The sequence below is a fragment of the Ornithorhynchus anatinus genome, chromosome 4 (assembly GCF_004115215.2).
Source record: "Ornithorhynchus anatinus isolate Pmale09 chromosome 4, mOrnAna1.pri.v4, whole genome shotgun sequence".
In the NCBI taxonomy this organism is placed as follows: domain Eukaryota; kingdom Metazoa; phylum Chordata; class Mammalia; order Monotremata; family Ornithorhynchidae; genus Ornithorhynchus; species Ornithorhynchus anatinus.
Window position 1 is genome coordinate 46,591,924 of NC_041731.1, and position 26,654 is coordinate 46,618,577.

General features: G+C 41.2%; 1 protein-coding gene across 3 annotated transcripts in view; it reads right to left on the reverse strand.

The window, feature by feature from the left end:
* MAPKAP1 (MAPK associated protein 1) overlaps window positions 1-26,654 on the reverse strand; it is a 239,585-nt gene that overhangs the window by 78,616 nt on the left and 134,315 nt on the right. For 2 of the 3 annotated variants that reach the window (XM_029062939.2, XM_029062937.2), the window contains exons 6-7: window positions 24,629-24,805; window positions 12,250-12,359 (exon numbers count right to left, since the gene is read on the reverse strand). In XM_029062939.2, coding sequence (XP_028918772.1) covers window positions 12,250-12,359; window positions 24,629-24,805 — 287 coding nt within the window. Of the gene's footprint in view, window positions 1-9,860; window positions 10,359-12,249; window positions 12,360-24,628; window positions 24,806-26,654 lie in introns of those variants that run through there. The other variant, XM_029062941.2, reaches the window with a different exon arrangement.

Below are 26,654 nucleotides of genomic sequence, written 5' to 3' on the forward strand. Positions count from 1 at the left end.
TGCTTTCTTTGTACTTATTCAGCTTTCTGCAGAAGTGAGATAATATACTTACGCAGATTGGTAGATTACTTTGTAGGCTACTTCCCGTCACTTTACCCAATTTAAAAATGTAAAAAGCTATACATGACAGCTGTTTGGGATTGTAATGTTATGGAAAAGCAGCTGTTTTCATTTATATCAAAAGGTATTAAGTCATTCTCAAAACAGCCCCAAATACTCAACTAATAAGTCTTTTTGTAACCTATGAAAAATGCAGGTCAAAACTATGAAATGTTGCCTTAATATACTGTTTATAACAATTAAACTCATGCAACATTTTGGTCTTTTAAAAATTGAGCATTTATGTTTCGGGGGAGTTTATGATTTGACACAGTTATTTAACAGTGTTTGGTAGCACTATGTTCTCCCAAAGACGCTATATCAGAAATCAACAAGTCTAATTGGATGATGCTTCTCACCAGGAAAAGTGGTTTGAAAACCCAGAACCTTTTAGAGTAATTACAACTTGATTTCTGCTTTTTAGCAGTAGCTACAACTAGAAATGAAGGCAGCTTCATTTCATTTGGCCGTATCCTTATTTGGATACCAGGTTTAAAATAAGGCTTTTGTGGTTAAATCCTTTGGCAGCTAAATAAAGCTACAATATCACTCCAGTACCACAGAACTCCTTTGTCCCTCCATTCTATCTGTTTCCTCTCCTCCTATGCTAACTTGTCTTGTTTTCAGGTCAGGAAACAAACAAGCATGGTAGTTGGGTGCTCTTCCTTATTTCACTGTGTTAAATCATTCCTATATCAGATTCTTTCCACCACGGCAGAAGTGAAACTTGTGCCTTCTGAAGGGATGCAAGTTAAGGGGAAGGACCTTCCATGATAATACACATTTTGCTTTGATTTTAGGGTATGGGCAAAAAGGTATTTAAAGGAATGACTGTATTGCTTTAGAGAAGAGGCATGGCTCAGTGGATAGAGCACGGCCCTGAGAGTCAGAAGGCCATGGGTTCTTATCCAGACTTCGCCACTTGTCTCCTGTGTGACCTTGCGCAAGTCACTTCACTTCTCTGTGCCTCAGTTCCCTCAACTGTAAAATGAGAATTGAAACTGTGAGCCCCATGTGGGATTGGGACTGTGTCTAACCCAATTTGCTTGTATCCACCCCAGCACTTAGTACAGTACCTGGCATATAGTAAGCACTTAAATACCATAATTATCATTATTATTAAGCTTTCAAATATAGAATCACTGATATAAATGGGGCCCTGCATCCAGATAAGTGAATGACTTAGCTGTCCTTGGCAGATGGGCACCTGTCTTTTTCTTAAAGTTCCTCAGGTGGAGACTGCACATTCTCCTTTGGTAGCCCATTCTGGGGTTTTATCATCTTGATAGTTAAAATGTTCATTTTATATCCAAACTCGCTCTTGCTTTAATTAATATCTCTGGTCTAAACTCCGTGGAAATGGTGAAACCCTGAGTGGGGAATTCCTAAGCCCCACCTTAGTTTTCTTTTGTGTTTCTCAACAACTCCGATTCTTTTAACCTCTTTTCAATCGACCTATTTTCAAATTTTTTCGCATTTCTCTGTGCCCTCTATATTTTTTCAGTGAATTTCTTAAAATGGAGGTCCAGAACTAGAGTATCTGACATTATTCACTAATGAATTTTTCTACTGAAACCACACCAGTCACATCCAGTGCCAAACTTTGGGCTGTAAGACTGTAAGCCCGTCAAACGGCAGGGACCGTCTCTATCTGTTGCCGACTTGTTCATCCCAAGCGCTTAGTACAGTGCTCTGCACATAGTAAGCGCTCAATAAATACTATTGAATGAATGAATGAACTGCTTCTCACAGTCTTGTCTCCATACATACTTCCAAGAACTCTGGTATCATTCATGTCCCTGATTGGAAGGTAGTAACATATAAGAGTTTTATATCCTTTTTTAAGACTGCCTCCAATGCCCCACTGCCAACCAGTCTTTAATCCAGACTGGCTATGGCTGGATGGGGGAGGAGGGTAGGAAGGAGATGAACAGGGCCTTCAGCACTCACTGAAGCCAGCATTCATTTACTCTCCGCTTCCAACATGCCATTTTGTTGAGTTGTAAATGAGGCTGTTAAGCATCAGGGGGTCTCCACTCAGTTTTTCTAATTTTTCCCCCTCAAAAGCTATATTGTTTGCTCTCTTGCTATAAACATGTTCCTTTCCATAATGAAATAATAAATAATCTGTCCTTAACTCAAATACACTAAAACACTGTCCTTTGAGTAAGCTGAGAATAGGAGATTTCATTTTTAGTTTTCCTTCTATCCCTGATCAACTAGCCAACAAAAAATATTATTAGCTGACTGTTTTCCAATCAAGTGTGGTGCCTGAGATTGAATGAATAGATATAATCCCTCTCTCTTTGGCACGCTAAACTAAGTTATCGGTCTTCCTCTGAACAGGCAGATAAAGATGTGGTAAACTGGTCCTTTAGTTGATACGAGTAACAAAAAAGAAAATTAGTCAAGGTTGGAGTCTGCAATATATTTTGCTTCTAGGTATGCTGTCGAGGACCTAGCATTGTGTTCTGCATCCAGGAGGTGCTCAATAAATACTGATGATGTTGCTGAAATTATTCAGCATGTAATCAATGGGAAAAGCTCCCATAGGACTAGCCAAGATAAATCATATGTTTACAGCTATTTGCTCATTGGAAAATCTATAAATTAGAAACAACACTGATTGGGAATGTTTTACCATAGGTGCCACCTGGAGATGGGGCAATGGGAGGCATGGTCCCCCATCCTTCCTATCTCCCACCCACAGAGTTCTGAGCAGAGTGGACAGCTCTGCTCCAACTCCACCTCATGGAGTGCAACAGAGGCTGCACAGGTGCTGAACTGCCATGATGACAGCTCCGCTTTCTGTTTGGATTCCTTCATGAAGGTCCCCAAACCCATGACTTGGCCCTGGAATCCCAAGGGATAAAACAGTTATTCCTTTCCCTGCTACCTGGCCCTAAGGCCTGCTGGAGAGGAAACTCCTCTCACACCCTTTGGGCTCTGAAGCCAGGTGGCTAAACTCATTCCTGCCAAGCTATAGTCAGGAGCCTCACCTGGCTCTGGGGCTCTTTGGCCCTGGGGCTGGGCCAAACACTCTTTGCTTACTGGCCTGACTCAACCGTGGATTCTGCCAAGAATTCTGGGGAAAAGTCAGGCACACTGTATACCCCCACCTTCATCCAGGGCCAAGGTGGAGGTCTCTCCAATTGCTGTGACTGGGACCAAGGCTCTTGTTTCGGCAGATTCTTCCTAGAACCAAGCAGGGTCTCTGGGAACAAGTCCGAGGTTCCCCTCATCCCCACCAAGTTCCAGTAGGGGATCTTGGTGTCCCCATTGGATTCCAGAACTGAACAGGAGCTTGTTGTCTTGTCCCCGGGTTCTAGAAACAGATTAGCAATTGACCTAGGTGCCTCAGTCATCCCAGAGGCCTCTAAGACCTGATGGGGGGTGGCAGGGGGCTTAGTAAATCTCATTAGGTCTAGGGTTACCTGAACAAAGAACTGGGAGCAAGAGCAGTGGCCTCAATTTACTAGATGCCATGACCCCTGAACACCACATTCCCTGTTTTACTGTACTCTCTCAAGCGCTTAGTACAGCACTCCGCACAAAGGAAGCACTCAGTAAATACCACTGATAATGATGGTCCCCATCTTAAGTTGGCTCCGGGGCTCAAAATGAAAAATTGGCCCTAGAGAACATGACTACTTCTAAGGAAAAAAAATGTTGAGGATAAGAAGAGAAGCTTATTGTGAAACAAAGTGGAAAAATAACTTCTACATAGGCAGTTTTACCCCCAACTGATCCAACTGACTTCAAATAATTAAAAATCTGTCAATAATTTCCTTAACATACTATATTCATTTGCAGAATGGCCCCACCAGTTCCCAAATTTTGAGAAAGAAATAGACTGTTTTTGCAAGCAGTGATAGTACTGGGTGCTGGGGTAGGAAGGACTCGGATGTGAACTAGCTTAAGCCACAAATGCAGGCTCCTGCCATGGGAGTTTCTTTGAAACACTGAGCCCATGCCAAGGTAAGAAGAGGAGTAGGCTCAAAAGGAACTTAAGTGGCAGAAACAACTTCACAAAGACATGCAAAATCCAATATAAGAAAAGAAGGGTCCAGGAAGTGACAAAACCTCAGGCAGGAAAAAGGGAAGGGAGGTGGGGGCTACCTACTTTTTTTAAGAAAGTTACCTTTCTTTTTATGTTCCCCTCTTTTCACTCCCTTTTTTTCTCCTGTTGCCTTTTTTGCCTGTTTTAATTCCCCATATAATAGTCATTTCCTGTTTCTGGATCGCAAAAAAACTAGAAAAAGATGGGGCAATTGTGCAACTAAATAGGGTACTTATTTTCTCTACCCTGTGACAATGATGTTTGATTGCAGCCTTCTCCCAATTTGCTAATTTCACACACTTTATTGAGTTTGTTCATTTGGCATGTATAAATAGTGCAGCATTCCAATCTTCTTCCATTGTGTCCTTCACAAATGTGTTGTTCTTAACAACGCCACACTTGAGTAGAAACTTGTTTAGTAAAAAGTAACAAGTGACATATTCTTACTACACAAACCTAACCCTGTCAGAGGTTATATAGTTGAATACTTCTAATTTGATGCATTTTGAGGCCCTGTGTAAATTCCTCATATGCAATCTGACAAAGATAGAGAATAGAAAGTGGATTCTGGAAGATGTGAATAGGCAATACAACTTATTTTAGAAATCTTTAGTTGAAATTAACTTGAAGAACCCTGTCCTCCCTCAGACTTTTCCATCACTGTAGATAGTTGCACTATCCTCCTTGTCCCCAAAGCACATACCTTTGGAATTATGTTCAATTCATCTCTTTCGTTCAACCTGCAAATTTAATCTGTAACCAAATCCTGTTTGGTTCGACCTTCACAACAACTCTAGAATCCACCTCCTCTCCATTCAAACTGTTACCACGCTATTCCAAGCATTCATCATATCCCTCCTTGACTTCTATATTAACTTCGTCACTGACCTCCCTGTCTCCAGCCTCTCTTCTCTCCAGTCCATACTTCACTCTGCTGTCTGGTTCATTTTTCTACAAAAATGTTTAGTCAACACCCCCTTTCTACTCCTCAAACACCTCTATTGGCTACCCATCCAACTTCACATGAAACAGAAACTACCTACCACCAACTATAGGACATTCAGTCAGATCTCCCACAGTTACTTTACCTTGCTGGTTTCCTACTACAATGCACCCTACACTTTGCTCTTCTAACACCACTCACCATGCCTTAATCTTGTCTGTCTCAACACTGACCCCTTGCTCATGACCTCTCTCTGGCCTGCAACTCCCTCCCACTTCTTATCTGTCACACCACCACTCTCCTGAAGTTCAAAGCTTCCTAAAATCTTATCTCTTCCTAGAAGCCTTCCCTGCCTAAGCCCTCATGTCCCCACTTTATTCTCCCTCCCTTCTGTGTCACCCACACACTCAGCTCTGTACCCCATAAGGCCTTGATATTAACCTTCCTTCAGCTCCCAGCAATTACGTACGTATCCTACACTCCGCCACTTTCCCTACCCGTTGCTTTTAATATTTGTCAACCCCTTAAACTGCAAGCTCCTTTGGACATGGATCATGTCAGAGTGGCTTAGTGGAAAGAGCACAGGCTTGGGAGTCAGAAACATGGGTTCTAATCCCAACTCCGCCACTTATCTGCAGTGTGACTTTGGGCAAGCCACTTAACTTCTCTGTGCCTCAGTTACCTCATCTGTAAAATGGGGATTAAGACTGTGAGCCCCATGTGGGACAACCTGACTACCTTGTATCTAACTCCAGTGCTTAGAATAGTGCTTGGCACATAGTAAGTTCTTAAACACCATAATTATTATTACTATTATCAACTCTATGGTATTGTATTCTCCCAAACGTTTTGTACAGTGCTGAGGACACTGTAAACTCTCAATAAATCAAGCACTTAGAACAGTGCCCTACACTCACAAATGCTCAAAAAATAACACTGTTTTTTTTTTTTAATGGTTTGGCACTTACTTTGTGCCACGTACTTTACTAAGCTCTGGGATAGATGCAAGATAATCATGTTGGACATAGTTCATGTCTCACATGGGGCTCACAGTTTTAATCCCCATTTTACAGGAAGTAACAGGCACAGAGAATAATAATAATAATTGTGGTATTTGTTAAGCGCTTACTATGCATCAGGCACTGTACTAAGCACTGAGGTGAATACAAGCAAATCAGGTTAGATACAGTCCCTGTCCTGCATGGGGCTCTCGGTCTTCATCCCCATTTTACAGATGAGGGAACTGAGGCTCAGAGAAGTTAAGTGACTTGCCCAAGGTAACACAGCAGACAAGTGGTAGAGCTGAGATTAAGACCCAGGTCCTCTGACTTCCGGGCTTGTGCTTATTCCACTAGGCCATGCTGCTTCTCTAATGGTAATGATTGATTACCACCGGTTGATTCAAAATACAATGTGCAAAACTGTGAAGGTTTCTACAGAAATTAACTTGAAGGCAAAGCATCAGTTATATACTTTGCTCTTTATATTAAAACACTGCATCCTTCTTCAAAGCCAACTCCAGAAAATAAGGCTGAAAACTGAAAGGCGAAAGAAAGGAGGAATAAGAGTGAGTGCCTTGTCCACATCTCTTCAGAACACACACGAAGGCCATGTTATTTTACTCTAAATTATAGGGAGCCTTTTTGAAAAGGTTCCTTCTCTTCAATACAAATAAGTTGGTTGTTTAATTACTAGTCTCAAGAGTCTGTCTTTTCATGGCACCTTGTTCTCAGGCTAAGCGAGAAGAATCTGGCAGCAACCCTAGCTTTCTGTCCTACCCAAACTAAGCTGCTTATCAAGCACTACTCAAAACAACTTATTTTACACACGGTAAGTACAAAAAGGAAATAGGATGCATGCCAGAACCTCATTCCATCAGTTTCCATGAATTTCTTTACTTTTTATAACTGATTTGGATCTTTTTCTTTCAAAAAAAAAAATTAAGCTGTGCTTTCAATTCAATCCATGGTAACAGAAACAAATAAGCTCGGAACAGTGAACAGACAAGAATTTATGAATGAACCGTGATTGAAAGCAGAAAGAAAAAATGGTAATCACGGTGAGTTTTGGCAAATTCTACATTTCAAAAGTTTTCCTAAATGTGGCAATAACTGTAGCTCAGAGTGGGCTTTCGAAAGTATGTTCAAATAATTTTTGCCCAAAATAAATTATCTATATTTCCTGGCTTTCCGGATAAAAGAGTTGGCTGAGAGTCATTTCAAGTTTACTGCATATTTGAGAAGATTCATCAAGGGGCCACAGATTCATGAGTCCAGGAGATTCATGTGGTTTGACAAACTACCAAATCAGAAAACTGGTGCACAAAATTTAACCCTGCATTTCTTGATTTTCATTTGTCAATTTCTGGAGGTGTAAAATGAAACCAATAATAGTTGTAAATATGTTCTCCCACTGGCTCACTGGAGTATGACCTGATGGGTTGTTTTTTTAACCCCAAATAACACTTAGCTTTGTGGAATTACCATTACAAATCTCACTGTACAAGATATCTCTCCTTTGGAAGGTGCATTATAAACACATAAAAGGTGGTGCCTCTTCGGCAATGAACTTTTAAAAACCTCAACGGTTCAATTCTTTTTAAATATTTCTATAGGAGTTAAGAGTAATTTGAATAAACAATTAAATCTTCTGCTCTAAGTTCCACAAATACATCTGTATCTGTGGCCACCTACATTCAGAAATACGCACCTGTTTGCCACAGGCCCTGTTTAATTTTGAGGAAGCGTAAAATGAAATAAATACATTTATTTCAGTGGAGAGTTACAAAAAACATGATTAATTTAAAATGTATTTCTGTGTTAATATCAGTGCATATATTAAAAATGAATCTCCACTCAGCTGAAATCTGAACCTCCATTTGTCACCAGATAGCCTATCTGTCATTCCTAACATCATGCTTCAGGAGGTCGCTAAAGGTTGGTGGCGACAAGGTTGGTAATGGCATTTTTAAACCAAAATCAAAAAAAGAGAAGCTCAGAAGGTCACTGAATCACAGGAACTGCCTTGACAGAGGGAAAGAGGGAGGGAGGGAGGGAAAGAAAGAGAGAGAGAGAGAAGGAGGGAGAGAGAGAGAAAGAAAAAGAAAGAAAAAGAAAAGAGAGAGAATAAATATATTTGATGAACTAATAGTGCCAATATCAGCCACTCTTTTTTTTTGTCAAATCACAGTTTTGTTAAAAATTAATACAAATGTTCAGCAATTTCAGAGTTTGTCATACCCATCCATGACTCAAAATACCTAGTCAGTAAAAAAATGAAAAGTTTAGAGAAATTTTTAAAGACATTTAAAAATGAGCTTAACCTTAGCACAGAACAGAGTAGTTCAGTATGTGAATATTAATAGAAAAAATCCTGAAGAATGCATATAGTTACAATTTTATAAAATAATTACAAATATTTTCAGTGAATAATTCAACCACAAACCCTGACCACCCCCTGACTTTCCTCTCACTGTAGACAGCATCACCGTCCTCCCGTCTCATAAACCTATAACCTTGACTCCTCTCTCATTCAAGCCACACATTCAATCTGTCACCAAATCCTGCTGGTTGTACCTTCACAAAATTGCTAAAATCCACCCTTTCCTCTCCATCCAAACTGCCACCATGCTGATCCAAGCACTCACCATTTCCCAACTTGATACTGCATCAACCTCCTTGCTGACCTCCCTGCACTCTATCTCCCCTCTCTGTAATCCATACTTCAACTCTGCTGCCTGGATCATTTTTCTGAAAAACCACTCAGTCCATATCTACCCAATCCTCAAAATCCTCCAATTGTTGCCCATTCACTTCCACCGCAGAGATTCCTCACCAACAGCTTTAAGACACTCAACCAGCTGTCTCCCACCTACCTAACCTCACAAACCTCCTACCACAGCCTAACTCTCCACTCTTCAAACACCAATCTCTGTACCCCAATCTCATCTATCCCATTACCAACCCCTTGACCACATTCTCCCTCGGTCCTGGAACTCCCTCCTACTTAATATCTGAGAGTCTACCACTCTTCCCATCTTCAAAAACATCTGAAAATCACACCTCCAAGAGGCCTTCCCAATCAGTGGTATTTACTGAGCACTCAGCTATGTGCAGAATACTGTACTAAGCACTTGAGCAGACTGTCTTTTATTTCCCCATCCACCCTCCCCTCTGTGTCGACTGAATTTGGCTGTGTACCCCGTAAGCACTTTGATATTCATCCCAGCTTCACAACACTTACATAAATGTTCTTATTCTCTATTTCCCATGTCCCTAATCTATTTTAATGCCCATCTCCTCCTGTAAACTGTTAGCTCCTTGTGGCCACGGATCACGTCTACCAACTCTGTTGCACTGTAGTTTCCAAAGTGCTTAGAATAGTACAGAGTAAGCACTCAGTAAATACCACTGACTGATTGATAAAATGTAAAAACACATAAAAACCCCAAGCATTTCAAATGACTGGGGCCATATGCTGAGCCAAGAAAAATAACACTTCTGCTGCATCATTCTATCATTCTTTGAATTTTTTTTAAAGTGAAAAATCAGGGATAGACAACAAAGTCAAACATCAGAGTTATTATTAAGCACAAATATTTCTCCTGTTTCATAATGTAACAGCTTACATTTCAACGCCTAATTTCAAGGGAAAACGCTATGGCAGGACTGTTTGTTTAGAAAAAGATACAGAACTTGGGCAGGAAGAGAAACTGGGAGAGTCGCAACAGAGAAAAAAATGGCCCATTTCCAACACATCTTTTAGAGACCCGAGGGAATCTGAAAAACTCCTGCTTGTTGTGGCATGCGTTTTCCTTCTACGAGTTAAGGCCCTTATACTTTGAGCGCTAAATGCCGCTTGCATCTGATCTAGCCAGCGGAGGAGTCCTTCCACGCACAGGACTAGAAAATTGTTCTCTTTGGGGTGTGGCAGCTGCCCTCCCTCAAAGTCTGAATGTGTCATCTCCTCCATCACACATTACACCACCGCCAGGCTGAAGATGAAAATGATGAGGCTGCTTCCAGCCCCTCAACGCCTGATTGGCATCTTGGCAAATGCTGCCATCAGTTCACAAGCCAGCCAATTCCTTTTCTTTCTGACATGAGGATATGTAGTAAGTCCTTCACATGCATGTGTACAGAGCAACAGATCTCTTCCTGGAAATGAGTCCTTGTTTCTCTCAATGGTAATACAGGGATTTGATTTCACATTATTGTTCTTTCTCCAAAAATGAGTTGGAGAGTTGATTTCAAGCAACTGCAAATCGAAAATCACCAAATCTTTCAGGAACTGCTAAAAAAAATCCTTTACCAATGTAAAACCAGACTATTCTATTTTTTATTCTTATACTTCATATATTTACAAGAAATTTTCTTCTCTAGACAGAAAGTGAATATGTGATTTAAACTGACATATTCACCACAACACCCCTGAACTGAACACATTTCAGATCCACACTGCTACAAGGTAACAAAAAGCTGAAACAAGTTAATATATACATGACCGCATTCAAGTAGATACAAGAATAAGTGCAGAACAGGAATGACATCTTAAAGAGGGAAACAGCCCCTTAAATGTCCTTGTATGATTATTCAAAGTTAAACGTATTAGACCTAAAAAATGGACTTAGGAACAACCTAAAGCCTGGGACAGTGTACTAAATGGTTCACCTTTTTTCTAGAAGGCAAGCAATTTAAAGATCTAACTTGGTCAGCCATTCCCCAGCTGGGGGAGGAGGGGGGTAATCTGACCCACAGGAAATGGGTAAAAGTCACCCCAAAAGTGAACAAAAGAGGTGTTTGGAAAAACCAGAACACCATTCATCGCAGCTAACGACTTGTTCATTATGAGTGATGATGGATAAAGACTTCTCACGCTGAGATGAAATCAAGATTTATATGCATTGTTTCCTCTCCCAACTTGTGGGAAGATCATCATCATTTAATTCTATCTCTGCGGCCAGTGATGGGCATCCAGAGAGCTGGTTATCAAACGGCGCAGTCAGCTGGCAAAAGCCGAAACGTGCAGTTGGCACATCTGGACCGAGCCGCCACAGCCGAGGGTGAACAATGACTTCTGGCAAGCAGCCAAATTGCCTGCAGACGCTAGCAGGTCTCATCTACAACCGCCCCTACCAGCATCTCTCCCTCTCTCTCTCTTTCTCTCTCTCTCTTTTTTTTATGAGAATCAGATTTTCATTGCTTCATTCAATTGCTCTCCTCTGCCATTTTTTACAGCTCTTATCGTTCCCTTGGAATATGGCCTTGAGACAGCTCATCCGTGTCCTTCACTGTGTTATCTCTCCTAACTTTTATTAAAACTTCAGCTTTCATCTGAAGATAGCTAATTAAATCTGGAACAGATTATGTGCTCCTTTTAAAATAGCACTAAACCATTTTCCTCTAAACAGAAAAGTGCTTATATTCTGCTCCTAGAGTTAAAACTAAGTGTGTATAAGGAGGCTTTATTCATTTACGAAGACAAGATACTTATCGACACTTCATACACAGATAGATTTATACTAAAGCTGTCTTTGACATGACAAATCTCAGTGTTATTTCACACAATTATTTCTTGATAGTGGAAAGATTTCTCAGTCCTGCAGTCTTAAAATATTACAGCTACAATATCACATGAGTGAGCATACACTTATTTTTTGTAAGAAAATCACTTTTGTAATAAAGGCAGTAAGTTATTTGCTATTCTTTAAGAGCAACATTTTGACAAAAAACTACAGAGGGAAAAACTATTCCTTTTTCCCCACCTACAATTTATCAGGTTAAGATTTTTTTTTTAAGTTTTAATCCAGTCCTTTACATTAAAACATGGAATCTAAATCAGCACTTCTGGAGTATGGCCTGATTAAATTTCAAGTTCAGCTCAAAACCAACTAATCTTTTGTTCAGGGGGCTTTGTCTTAATCAGAAACTTGAATTAATAATGGCATGGTCTGCAGAACAAATACGATCAAATTTCCCTAGGTCTCTGGTTCTGAGTTCTGGACCACGGGTGGAACTTCATCTCCTGATTTTTATTTCACTCGTTAGCAATATGATTTTTGTCAGGCACGCCAGCGGCTACCAATGTTAAATAAATTATTTCAGAAATATTAGGAGCAAAGCTTCCAAGAGCATTTTAACCGTCCCACCTGAGCCCCTCTGAGATCCCTTCCTCCGCTTTAATGCCTTCTGTAAGATATCTTTCATGGTGACCTTCATACTGTCCACCTGAATAAGTGAGAATCCATGAGCGGCATTTCTGCAAGAGAAAGACATATTAAATTATCACAAACGTTCACCCAGAGAAATTTTATTGCAGTCTTCACTGTGTTTAAGGGATTTTTAAGAAAAGCACACACTGGAGTACCAATAAACTAGACACAGATGAAACCCATGCCTAGCACTCAAGAGAAGCAAACGGCAAGCGTGGTACTGGATCCTGAAAGCAGGAAAATGAGGGGACGGGATTTGGAAGGATTTTTATCATTAATCTTAAGTTGAGTCTAGTTGGTGTGTGGGTCACAGTTGCATGGCTCTTGGGGTTGGCTAACAGGCTAAATTCTGCAGCTGGGGGCTGACATTCAATAAACTCTGCTTGTGTCAGTAGATGTCACTGTAGACAGTTACTACCATCATATTAAAGCTCACAGGGCCCCAGAGGAAAAAGGTCAAACAACCTAGGAAAAAAAAATGTACTCCAAAGAACTCAGACAGGGGAAGCCTTCTAACTGGCTGGTCAATATTCTGAAAAAGTGCGGGAATCTTCACAGACCTCAAGGTAGAACTATTCAGTAATACTTGGCCTCAGCAAACTAAGAAGACGTTTAAATAATTACAAATAAGAACAAATTAAAATACTAAAGTGTGACCAAAAGTCCTACGTGCTGTTTTCACGGACTAATTTTGCTGCCCTCTCCTGACTGGCACAGTACCGGGGGTTGGGAAAGAAGGCCTACCGAGGATAGCTCTACCTTCAAGTCGTGAACTGCAGTAAAACTGATACTAATAATACTGCTACTAATAATCCAGCGCTTAGAACAGTGCTTCGCACAGAGTAAGCGCTTAACAAATGCCATCATCATTATTATTATTATTAATAAGAAGTGCTAAGTGTTCCCTATAGACACAGTGCATTCAGATCACAAAGAGACCCTGTCTCACATGGGACCCGGGCTAAAGGGATGGAGAACAGGTACTGAATCCCAATTTTGCCGACAAGACAACCAAGGCACAGAGAAGTTGGCATTTGGTAAGTGCTTACTATGTGCAGAGCACTGTTCTAAGCGCTAGGGTAGATACAGGGTAATCAGGTTGTCCCACATGAGGCTCACATTTAATCCCCATTTTCCAGATGAGGTAACTGTGGCACAGAGAAGTTAAGTGACTTGCCCACAGTCACACAGCTGACAAGTGGCAGAGCCGGGAGTCGAACCTATGATCTCTGACTCCGAAGCCCAGGCTCTTTCCACTGAGCCACGGTGCTTCTCTAGTTGTGTTCCTTTGCCTGTGGGGGCATGCAGAAGTGAACCATGACCCATCACAGCATTCTCTGTTGTCTATGCAGTAAAAGCAGTAATAGTGGTTGTATTTATAATGATGGCATTTGTTAAGCACTTACTGTGTGCAAAGCACTGTTATGAAGCATCTATTGAGTGCAGTGCACTGCAGTGAGCAATTGGTTTCCTACAGATTTTTCAGGCACCCCACCCCCCCCGATTTCCCCATAAGAATATCGAGGGGAAATACAGCCAACTCCTTAAGGCTTTTCTTTTACATTTGAACAGTACTTGGAAGGAGAAAAGCCAAACGCTAAATGAAATCTGGAAGCCATCCTGGTCGATCAGCTCAGCCGCCTGACAAACCTCACTGATAGACTGGAATTCTATCTATTATTGAAGTAAAAGAGGATTTTCTGCGTATGTCTTGATCTATATGTGAGGTGATGACTTAGCTCAAAATTAATTGCCCAATTCGTTATTAATACCACTATCCCTCCAGCCCCTCCCCTCAAAGAATTCACTGTTTAATCCTTGCTGTTTCATCTTCATTTACTAAAGAGCTAGCTCCTCCATCCATTCTGACTTAGTCAAGTTCTTCTAGTGAGCAGCTGGCCTGAGAACTGTCACGCAAATTTTAACTGAACACTCTGTTACTAAATCATAGGCATTCTTTACCTCAGAAGCTGGATTCCATCCCAGAACAGTCTTTAAAAGTTTATTTTACTGATCAAAGCAAAATAAGAAAAAGCTCTTCATTTTACTATATTTAGAGAGCATTTCAGTAAGTGATACTTTGGCAAGAGCAGTGAAATGTAAAGTGCCCTCTACATTTATAAACTTTCGGGATATTTGCTTTGGAATTGGACCAAGATGTGTCTGGCATGCCAATCATCTGAGTCGAGACTTGCCGATCTTTCCTGGCTTTGCTTTATTTTACGAAGTTGGCAAGTTTCAATATGGCCGTCGACACTTAGGGAATGCATCTCGGAAATAAAGCCCAAGGACTCTGGCATCTGAGCTCCTGGGCCGGTGCAGAGCATCCCAGGAACGCTCCAGGAGGCTGGGCACTCATGTGGGATTTTAGGAATGATCATTCCAGCCCAATCCATTTCTGGCTGACCCCATTACTGCATTTAAGCTATGCACTGATCTTTACCTGAACTCAAGAGGCGGGACACACCAAAGGATGCCGCTTATTTGGCTGAACGTCCATCAATTAAAAGATGTCTTTTCCAAAGCTTTTTGAGCCAAGGAAAATCCCAAGTCTGTATTTTTGTCATTTTACAAAAACATACCTAGGTGACAAGGTTAAAGCAAGCAAAGGAAATCCCTGGCACTTATCATCCACAGGCATTACTGATAAATCGTGCGGTAGAGGAATAAAGGATTACCTTCTGTATTTTTTCATTACACTTTTCTTTTGTTACAGAATACATAAATCCATTGTGGCACAATGTAATATGTATCATCGTGCTACACCTGCGGACGTTTCATAACGGCTGCCATGTCTGTGCAGTCAGGAATGATAAGTGAACCACCCGTGAATGTTAATGATAGTGATCATTCTGAGGTAACTTGGCTTTCCATCTTCCTTTACGGCCTCAGCGCTGAAGCCAGGGTGGCAAGGTTCATGGGAGGAAAATGAAAACAACAGTAAAGGTAAAAAGCCTCTGAGTTTAGAATGCTGTTTCGGAAGTGTGCGGTATCTTACTCTGGGGCTCAATTGAGGTAAAAACATTAACATTAAAAAAAGGGAAGACAGTTTCATACCGAACACTGTAGTCTTTCATTCCAAATAAACTTTTCTTTCCTTCGCGGCACTGCTTCTTTCCCTCGTGGCTTAGTGGAAAGACCACGGGCTTGGGAGTCAGAGGACATGGGTTCTGATTCCGCTCCACCACTTGTCTCCTGTGTGACCTTGGGCAAGTCACTTAACTTCTCTGTGCCTCAGTTATCTCATCTGTGAAATGGGGATTAAGACTGTGAGCCCCATGTGGGACATCCTGATTACCTTACGTATACCCCAGCACTTAGAACAGAGCTTGGCACAAAGTAAGGGCTTAAATACCATAATAATAATATTATTATTATGAAGTAAAACTTTGGCCTATCTACACAGTTGAAATATTTTTTTTCTATTCAAATGCATTTAAAGTATCAGGGCAGGAAATATCAGACACACTAAAAATCAAGCCAGAAGCATCTATTAACTTATGAAAAATTTAAATACAAACTTGAACTTGATATATTTTACTTCCAAATACTGTTTAACTTATGCATTGTTTTACTAGGGTTCATTATTTTTCTATAGAAATGCGACTTTTTAAACCACTTCTCTTTAATATTCTGAATATCACTTAGATTGGTACCCCCACACTTATGAAACTGACTGAATTTTGAGGTGGATTTGGGTACCAATTTGGTAAACCTAAGGTTTGGCATTAACAGGCTTTACTGCCTAGAATCTAGTAGACTCTAGTCTACATTTTTTTTTAATGGTATTTGTTAAGTGCTTACTACGTGCTAGGTACTGTACTAAGTGTTGGGGTAGATACAGGATAATCAGGTTGGACACAGTCCATGTTCCACATGGGGCTCCCAGTAGTAATCCTCATGTTACAGATGAGGTAACTGAGGCACAGAAGTTAAGTGACTTGCGCAGGATCACACAGCAGACAAGTGGTAGAGCCATGATTAGAACCCAGGTCCTTCTGGCTCTCAGGCTCGTGTTCTTTCCACTAGGCCATGCTGCTTCTCTCCCAAGAGCTTAATAAAGTGCTCTGCACATAGTAAGAGCTCAATAAATAACACTGGTTGATTAACTGAAATCTAAATTTTTACAAAGTAATACTTACTTGATAATTTCAGTTTCCTAACAATCCAAGAATGTTAATGGCAGTTTAACACTAAAGCACATACTTTTTTCCTTAAGTAATAATTGTGGTATTTGTTAAGGCTTACTATGTGCCAGGCACTGTATTCAGTGCTGGGATAGATACAAGATAATCAGGTTGGACACAGTACCTGTCCCACATAGGGCTTCATCCCCATAGTCTTAATCCCCACATAGTCCTAATCCCCATTTTACAGATGAGGGAACTGTGAGGCACATGGAGTTAAGGACTTGCCCATTCTGATTCCCAGGCCCATACAATAGTCCATGTTGCTTCTCTAAATTAGATTGGGACTTGAGGCATAGCCCCAAACTTAGAAACCAAATAAAACATTAGGCAATCAAGTAAAGTTTAATTGACAGTTTTGTTATGAACACCCTAAATTTCTTTAAGATATTATTTTGTGTATTTTTTTTCCTACATAAAGATCTTAAAATGTTCCATCCTTTTGTTTTCCTGAGTCACATGTCTGGTGGTGAGCCCCTTAAACTTAATTCTCACTTTATTCTCACAGCACCTAAGGTTACACTCCAGTAGTAAAATGCAGTATGCATTTTGGGAGGCACACTGACTCATTCAAACCGCTAGGGAATCGTTTAGCGCAGTGCTGCAGTGAAAGCACAAGTAGAACACACACTAAGCAAGTCTCCTAGGGTGTCTGAAAGACCGAATACTTTTCTCTTAAAGGCTGTATTTACTTCATGACAGCAACCTTAGGCTTTAGGAGATACGACTTGAACATTTTCAGTTCAGAGACGGTAAACAGAAGGTCAAGAGACAAAATGGATTCCCTAAAACCAACTAGCTAGTTCACAGCAGAAACAGGAACAGGCCCTCCAATCTGCCAGTTGCCGCCAACCGCCCTGTCACTAGATCGGACCTGACCTCCTAGAGCACTTCAAACTGTGATACTAAACGACCTCGTGAAGAGAGAAATATCATGGAATAATTACTGCCTTAGCACGTCTGAAGTAAACCCTTTGAGAATTACTTCATCAACAAACAGGATTTACACTTCTTTGAATGACACACTTTGTTTAACTCTCACTGGTAAATTTGAAAACACATCAAAGAGTATTGTCTAAGCACGGAATGTTTGACACTGGACAAAATACTCCTTTTCACAACAGACATTTTCCCAAAACCTAACTCGCTAGACTAATGGGCAGTTAGAAGCCAAAATGACTGCCCTCCGCCTTCTCCTTGTGTAACTTTGCCAGAGTCCTTGGAACTTGCCAAATTCGGTCATGCCTGCTTAGCTTGCTCGACTGATTGTGCCAGAAAAGAAAATAAGACACAGATGTATTTGAGCTCTTTGAGATGCCAGTAAGAGAGACAGCTAATGGCTTCATTTCGACCCTCCCCTTCCAGCTGGGCACAGGTGGGAGATAATGAGGTCCCTCTCCCTAATCAAACTCAATTATTTACTACTCTATAGAACCACAAAGACATTCACATTCAGCTCAGAATATAAAACACACGGTGGGCTACCTCCAACCACTGCCACTGGGTATTTATAACAAACTCAAGTGGGTAACAGTTTGCCTTGGCAGGAGTTTAAGTGTATAAAGTTTTGCAAACTGTTTCTGCTCAAATATGTCCTGCTGAAATGGGGTCTCAGGCGGGGTTCCATAACTGTCAGTTCACTGAAAGGCACGCCATCTGAGAATGTATTCAACCTACAGTGAGGGCAGAATCTTGAAATCAAACGCCACATTTTATCACAAAGCTTCTGAGAAGCATCTGATTTTTTTCCACCAGCAAGAGTGACACTGTATTAATAAACATTACAAGTCACTACTCTGACATGTACATACCAGCAACTGATACACTCCAATGTGAGATGAGGGGTGGGGGGAGTGAGGAGGGAAGAAGAAAGAAAGAAGGTGAAAGAACGGAGAAAAGCAAAATTATACAATGCCAATGGAACAGGACCAAAAGACATATAACCTAAATCACTTTTTTTAAAAAATAGGAAATAGCTAAATTTACAGGACACTCACTATTTCAGATCAACTTCATATCTTATTATTAATAAAATTCAGTAGATTTTGTCAACTATATCCATTGCTTATTTCATAAGTACAACTCTCACCCTGGCACTGTTCCAAAAGGGAGATATTTGTGAGAGCAAAAAATACATATTTAGATGGTCTGACCTTTCAAATCTCTAAAACTACAAAATTAGGCCTTCCATCTTTATTATTTGCTTCAGAATTTCTGTCACCTTAAACAAAGAAAACTCTTTTCTTCTTTTTTAGACAGCAACTGTTGCCAAAAATGGAAATCAAGTCGAATTTACGAATACTAAATTACACAGACCACATATGTTACGTTTGTGTGAACTACAACAATCTGGACAATGAAACTATTTGTGACTTCAACAGAATGAAAAGAAAAAATAAACTATTTGTTCTCTAAAGCTCAGGCAAACAAGGAATACTTCATTTATTTACACCCATATTTATATGCTATGTCATTTAGCACAAGTGTTTCATATGTCTCTTATGAGATTCTTCTCGCATCTTCAGAATTCCCAGCAAAGCAAGTGATAGTGAGATTGCATGGTAATTATAATCTTTAAATTATGAATGGTCACTTAAGGTGATCTTCACGTAAATCAATCTTTGCAGTTTAGAAGTTCACCATCGGTGGTAAGTTAAAACTTTCAGTCAAGCAACAGAATGTTTTCCCCCATTTCAACTACCTCATCATACCAAAGGAATAAAATTATGACATGTCTTTTAAAAAATATACAGCCCATCATTTTGTGCAGCAAGAAGGCATGCACATGAGCCATGCAACAAGAACTTCTGCTCCTGTCTGTATCTCTTGGAGCCTCTTGGTTTTTAGCCCCAGGCTGTTGAGCCTCCCTTACCCATCCAAAGATTAGTCCTATCCTAGTGGAACTCCCCATTGTCAAAATACAATTTTTAAAAGATGTTTAAAATACACATGACTTCTGGTCAGCTGGAATTTTTCCTGATGGTAAATTACTTGATCCATATTCTTGGCTTTGGCCTCTTCCTTCCCATTCTAATTGTCCTCCTAAAAGATTTCAGTTCAACGGGCATGAAGATTAAGGGAAACATACTAGAAAAATCCTTAACCTTCCACTCTCCATATTATTATCCCCAATGTGACTTCAAGGTCTCCCACCTGCTCTCCTAATCTCCACCTCTACCTACTCCATGGACTCTTATCCCCAGTCCTCCAGCATATCAATGCTGGGGGGGTGGTGAGGCAAAGGAAGCACTGGTGAAATAAGAGTGCAAAGGAGCAGCCAGAGGGGTAAGAGGAGAACCAGGAAAAGATTACATCAGAGAAACCAAGGTTAGACAGTGTTTGCAGGAGAAAACGTGGGATTCCATAAGGTCAAAGGCTGCCAAAAAGGCAAGGAGGATTAGGGTGGAGAAAAATCCATTAGATTTGGTGAGGATGAGGTCGTCAGTGACCCAGAGAGTTGGCAACCTTGGAGTGGAGGGGGTAGACGTGGGATTATAGAGGTCAAAGAGGGAGTTGGAGGAGAGGAAGCAAAGGCAGCAGGTATAAAAACAAATCACATAAACATTTTAGACAGATTAGGTAGGAGAGAGATGGGGCGATAGCTGAGTAGTACAGTGGGGTTGAGGGAGTGGGGTTTTTTTTGAAAGGAGACACGTGGGCATGTTTAAAAATGTAGGGGAAGGTGCCACTGGAGCAACTGCAGATGACTGTTATTCATTCATTCATTCATTCATTCATTCATTCATTCGTATTTATTAAGCACTTACTGTGTGTAGAGCACTGTATTAAATGCTTGGGAAAGTACAATACAATAATAAACAGTGACAATCCCTGCCCACAACGAATTCAGTCTAGAGAGAAAGAGACAGACATCAATACAAATAAAATGACAGATAAATACATTAAGTGCTATGGTGCTGGTGAGGGGGGAAGGGAGAAGAGAGCAAAGAGAACAAGTCAAGGCGATGTTTTGAAGGTGGGGGAGAGTATAATTCTACTGCATTATACTTGCCCAAGTGCTTAGTTTAGTGCTCTCTGCACACAGTAAGTGCTCAATGCCTCTGCCTGATAAATTAACTGAAGGCAAATGGGTCTTTAATCCTGAGAAGCAGTGTGGCCCAGTGGCTAGAGTATGGGCCTGAGAGTCAGAAGGACTTGGGTTTTAATTCCGGGTCTGCCACTTGTCTGTTGTGTGACATTGGAAAAGTGAGGCTTAGTCTGGGAAGTCCTCATGGAGGAGATGGGCCTTCAATAACGCATTGAGGGTGGGGGAGAGAAACTGCCTGGTGGATTTAAGAAGGGAAAAGAAGGAAGAAGAGTGCGTGCAAATGTGAAGTGATAGAGTGGAGGGGGAAAGTTTGAAAGCAGGCAGAGGAGTTCCTGAGAGTTAGCTGGGAAGGATGAGTGGATGAGAGGCATGAGAGAGTTGAGGCAGTGAAGGAGAGATCTTGGGGAGTGCATGCCTGGAGGTTCAGTTTTATCATCAAAGTAGCAATAAAGAGGATCGGGCTTGAGGGGGGGGATGTGAGGGTACTGAAGATTCAAGGAGGGAGCTTAAAATCTAGAAAAGTTTTAGTAGAGGTTGCGGGTACGTGAGTCTATTAAAGAAAAGTAGCATTGCTGGGCTAAAGAGAGGGCAGAGTTATAGGTGAGGATGAATGTGAGTTGGACAAAGTCAGCTTGCTACCTGGATTCCCACTAGCAGTGCTCCATGACATAAGTAAAGAATTACTACTACTACCAATGCTAATTGTTAAATGCTTACTATGGTACCAAGCACTGTACTAAGTGCTGGGGTAAATACAAGACAATCAAGTTGGGCATAGTCTCTGACCCACAATGGACTCATAGCCTAGAGATATTTTAAACTTTTTGATGGCAGGAATTGTGTCTACCAATTCTACTGCACTATACTTACCCAAGTGCTTAATTTAGTGCTCTCTGCACACAATAAGTGCTCAATGCCACTGACTGATAAATTGATTAACTGAAGGCCAACAGGTATTTAATCCTGAGAAGCAATGTGGATTAGTGGATGGAGTATGGGCCTGAGAGTCAAAAGGATCTGGATTCTAATTCTGGGTTTGCCATTTGTCTGTTGTGTGACCTTGGGCAAGTCACTTAGTTTCTCTGTGTCTCAGTTACCTCATCTGTAAAATGGGGATTAAGATTATGAGCCCTATATGGAACAGGGGCTGTGTACAACCTGATTAGCTTGTACCTACCCAAATCCTTAGTACAGTGCCTGGCACACAGTAAGCACTTAATACATATCATTAAAAAAAAATAAATCCCCATTTTACAGATGAGGAAACTCAGGCACAGAGAAGCGTTGTGACTTGCTCAAGGTCACACAGTGGGCAAGGGGTAAAGCTGAGATTAGATCCCAGGTCCTCTGACTCCCCAAATCTTTCCAGTAGGCCATGCAAATGAGCAGACGTGTACTAAGGGGTACCCAATGAGTGCTCAATAAATCTTACTACTACTTACAATAACATGTAATATTGGAAGGGCTGTGAAACAATCTAGAAAATTTCCACTCAGATCCCCAGAGGGCAAGACATGCACCATTCCTTGGGCACCCCCAGGAAGAAATGGGCTCCAACTGACCCTGCCCCACCGAATTCCAGCTTCACCCACTCACTGCAGTAACTGAAGAAAAAGTTGAGTCTTGAGGCTCTAAAATGGTGTTCTCAATAGGCTTCTGTTGGTTCCTTCTTCCTTCTTTTTTTATGGTATTTAAGTGCTTACTTTACGCCAGGCAATGTGAATTACTAAGCGATACAGTAGATACAAGATAATCAGATTGGACTCAGTACATAGGGCTCACAGTTTTAATTCCCAATTTAACGATGAGATAACTGAGGTACACAGAAGTGAAGTGACATGTCCAGGATCACACAGCAGACATGTGATGGAGCCGAAATTAAAACCCAGGTCGTTTGACTCGCAGCCCCATCCTCTTTCCACTAGGCCATGCTGCTTCTCCCACATCTTTCACTCTCCTTCCTCCTCACCCCAGGACTAAACCAGACAAAACCTCTGAGACTCCACACGTAAAGGAGACTCATTCCAACTACAAAGATCTGAAGAAACGACAAGGTTGTACGGCACACAGTTTTTCAAATGAAAAATTTTAATGAGATGAATTTCCCTCCACACCCCGAATTGTAAAAGCTGAGAAGGAAACCCAATAATTTTGATAAACTTTTCATTTCAAAACCTGGTTGTTTCTTATATTCTGGGGCACTAACCCCGGGCCATCCTCAGAAAGCAGAGAAATAAGATCTCAGAGAAAAGAAGGTGGAAGTGGAGGAGGAAGAGAAGGCTATAAGTGAATTTGAGGGAATAAATGCAGTTGAGGGGAGAAAGGACAAGAAAAAGGAAATGGAGAGCAAGGAATATTGAGAAGAGGCATTTTCTTCAAATTGAGGGAGTAAAGAATAAACTGAGGGGCACACAGAGTTAGAAGAGGGAAAAAACACATTGTGGTTTCCCTGGAGATGAAGTGTCTCTGCTACTTGGAGCTTTTTAACATGAGGCATCTTGCTGTGTTTAAGATGGCCTAAGTTACTGGGTTCTGCCCTGCCATTTTTTCCACAAAACCATTCAGTCTACGTTTCCCCACTCCTCAAAAACCTCCAGTGGTTGCCCATCCACCTCCGCATCAAATGGAAACAGCTTTCCATCATCTTTAACTCAATCGCTTTGCCCCCTCCTACCTTACCTCCCTGAGTTCCTACTACAACTCAGCCCACAAACTTTGCTCCTTTAATGCCAACTTATTCACTATTCCTCGATCTCATCTATCTCGCCACCAACCCCTTGCCAAAGTCCAGCTTCTGGCCTGGAATGCCCTCCTTTTTCATATCTGACAGATGATCACCCTCCCCACCTTATTCAAGGCCATGTTAAAAGCACATCTTCTTGGAGGGGCCTTCCCCAACTAAGCTCTGTTTGCTCTTCTCCCACTGCCTTCCGTGTAACCCTTGCACTTGGATTTTTCACCCTTTAATCTCCCCTCCCTCAGCTTTCCAGCTCTTAAATACATATCCATAATTTACTGTTAGCAGGGAATGTGTCTACCAACTTCATTATATTGTACTCTCCCAAGTGCTTTGTACAGTACTCTGCACATAGTAAGCACTTAATAAACTGATGTACAATTAATGGCTGTTAACAGAGTCAAGGCAAAGTGTTTCGCAAGAGATGATAAAACTCAGGCCACTATTATGTAACTTTTTTTTGGAAGTGCATTTTACAGATCCACAAATGCAGCAGTTTTCTAGTTCTTTCATTGCCTCATGATTTATGCCACCCTGGCTAATTATTATTGGTACTTCCAAAATATTAATTCATTATAAAAGTTCATTTTGGGATGAGAAGTTTGGTATGAGGTAGGTGGACAGAAAATGAGTGCCGAGTTCAGACACAACTTTGACATATACATATACATTAAAAATGGTTAAAGTAAATACAATATTTGAAAAGAAATAATTATTAAAACGAATGGGTCTGTACACTTTAAAACACATTTTAAAGATCACATAATACAAGCAGCAGGGGGTGCCAGAGAGATCCATATGGTTCCCCTGTGAGTCACACAAGAACGGAGAGATTACCTGTTCAATATTTTAGATTATTTGGAACCTAAAAACTTCAGAAAGGAGGAAATTACTAGAAAAGGTTAACTCTGGATTGAATCATCTGAACCCAAGAGGTCTGACCACCATTTGGCTGATGTCTTTAAAAGAAAAGAAATTCAGATCATCAAATGCTTTTATTCTAGAAACTAAGAGGAAAAACTTGTCCATGTAATCTGATGCTCTGTTTCTTGCTACTCAGTTTATTTACTCGGATCCAAATTAGCAATTTTCACTACTGCTCATCTGCCAGCATTTAATCCGGCTGCAGTGTCAACAAAATGTCACCTAAAATATTCACAAGTCTTGAATAATTCGCATACAGAGATAGTCGTCCCCTAGAAAACCTCTACTGTTCAAATTTAAAGTTTTCTTTACAGCAGGAGATGAACTATATTAAAATACTCATTTCTGGGTACAAAATCCAACCAAAAACCTGGAGGGGGTAATTATAAAATTAATTTTAAATTCTGGGTCAATACTCACATTCGGACAAAGAGCGACTGCTTGGCTGCCAGACCAGGAGAAGAGTACTTTTCAACTAAAGCCAAAGTATTAAAGCCAAATTTATGAATGGGCTCATTGGAATCCAGCGGTGGAAAGTCAGTGTCAACCTCGCCATCATCCTCAGCAATATGAAGACAGTATGCACTGACATTGTCACTGAAACGAAACAAAACAGCAAGTGAACTGCAAAGAAAAAACCAAGCAGTCAACTAAATTCTGTGGTCCACGATTGATATAAAGAAAGTTTTGCAAAAGCTTGCCACCTAAGTTTTCATAGATTACAGAGAGAGGTACATCTCCAGCCCGAACCTGCTCCAAAGTGGTAATACTATATGTTTAACCCGAAGAAAAAGAAAATCATCATTTGTGCCAGTAGTCTCTGATCACCGTTTAATTAACAAAGAAATGTATATAATAATGTTGGTATTTATTAAGCACTTACTATGCGCAGAGCACTGTTCTAAGTGCTGGGGGAGATACAGGGTAATCAGGCTGTCCCACATGAGGCTCACAGTTAATCCCCATTTTACAGATTAGGTAACTGAGGCACAGAGAAGTTAAGTGACTTGCCCACAGTCACACAGCTGACAAGTGGCAGAGCTGGGAGTCGAACCCATGACCTCTGACTCCGAAGCCCAGGCTCTTTCCACTGAGCCACGCTACTTCCCCATATCTTATCTATGATCATGTACCCTCTAACTTTGTTTCACTGACACTCCTCTCTGGTTTTCCCTCCATTTTGCTAGCACTTTGCTAGCACAGATTTTCTCCTCTGCATCCTACCTTACCCCACTCAAGGCTCAGTTCTGGGTCCCCACTCTCTTGGAGAACTCACTCACTCCCATGACTTCAACTACCATCTCTATGTGGATCATTCCCAAATCTACATCTCCATGCCGGATCTTTCTCCTCCTCTGCAGTCTCAAAATTCCTTGTGCCTTCAGGACATCCCCACTTGGATGTCCCTCCAACACTTTAAACTTAACATATCCAAAACAGAACTCCTCATCTTCTCACAAACACCCTGTCCTCCCCTTGATTTTCCCATCACTATAGTCAGCACCACCATCCTCCCCATATCACCAGCCCATAAACTTGGCATTATGCTTGACTCATCTCTCTTATTCAACCCACATATTCAATTTGTCACCAAAGTCTGTTGGTTCTACCTTCAGAGAATTGCTTAAATCCGCCCTTCCCTCTCCATGCACACAGCTACTACACTGATCTCAGCACTTATCCTACCCCGTTTTGACTACTGCATCAGCCTCCTTGCTGACCGACCTCTCTGCCCCTTGTCTCTCCCTCCTCCAGGCCAAACTCCGCTCTGCTGCCCTGATCTTTTCTCTAAAAAGAATTCTCCACTCCTCAAGAACCTCCAGTGGTTGCTTATCCACCTCCATATCAAATAGAAACGTCTTATCATCGGCTTTAAGTCACTTGATCACCTCTACCTCTCCTTTCTAACTATTGATAGCTTAAAACAACCCGACCTGCACACTTTAACACCAATCTTCTACTCATGTCTCAATCTCAACTATCTTGCTGCCAGCCCCTTCCTCTTGTCCTGCCTCTAGCCTGGAACTCCCACCCCCTTCAGATCCTATAGACCATCACTCTCCCCACTTCAAAGCCTTATTAAAATCACATTTCATCCACGAGGACTTTTTTATGTTATTTGTTAAGACCTTACTCTACGTCAGGCACTGTTCTAAGTGCTGGGGTAGATACAAGATAGGAGCAGTGTGGCTTAGTGGAAGGACCACGGACTTGGGAGACAGAGGTCGTGGGTCCTAATCCCGGCTCCACCACTTGTTAGCTGTGTGACTTTGGGGAAGTCACTTCACTTCTCTGTGCCTCAGTTACCTCATCTGGAAAATGGGGATTAAGACTGTGAGCCCCATCTGGGACAACCTAATTACCTTGCATCTCCCCCAGCGCTTAGAACAGTGTTTGGCACATAGTAAGCGTTTAAATATCATTATTATTATTATATGAGCCAATC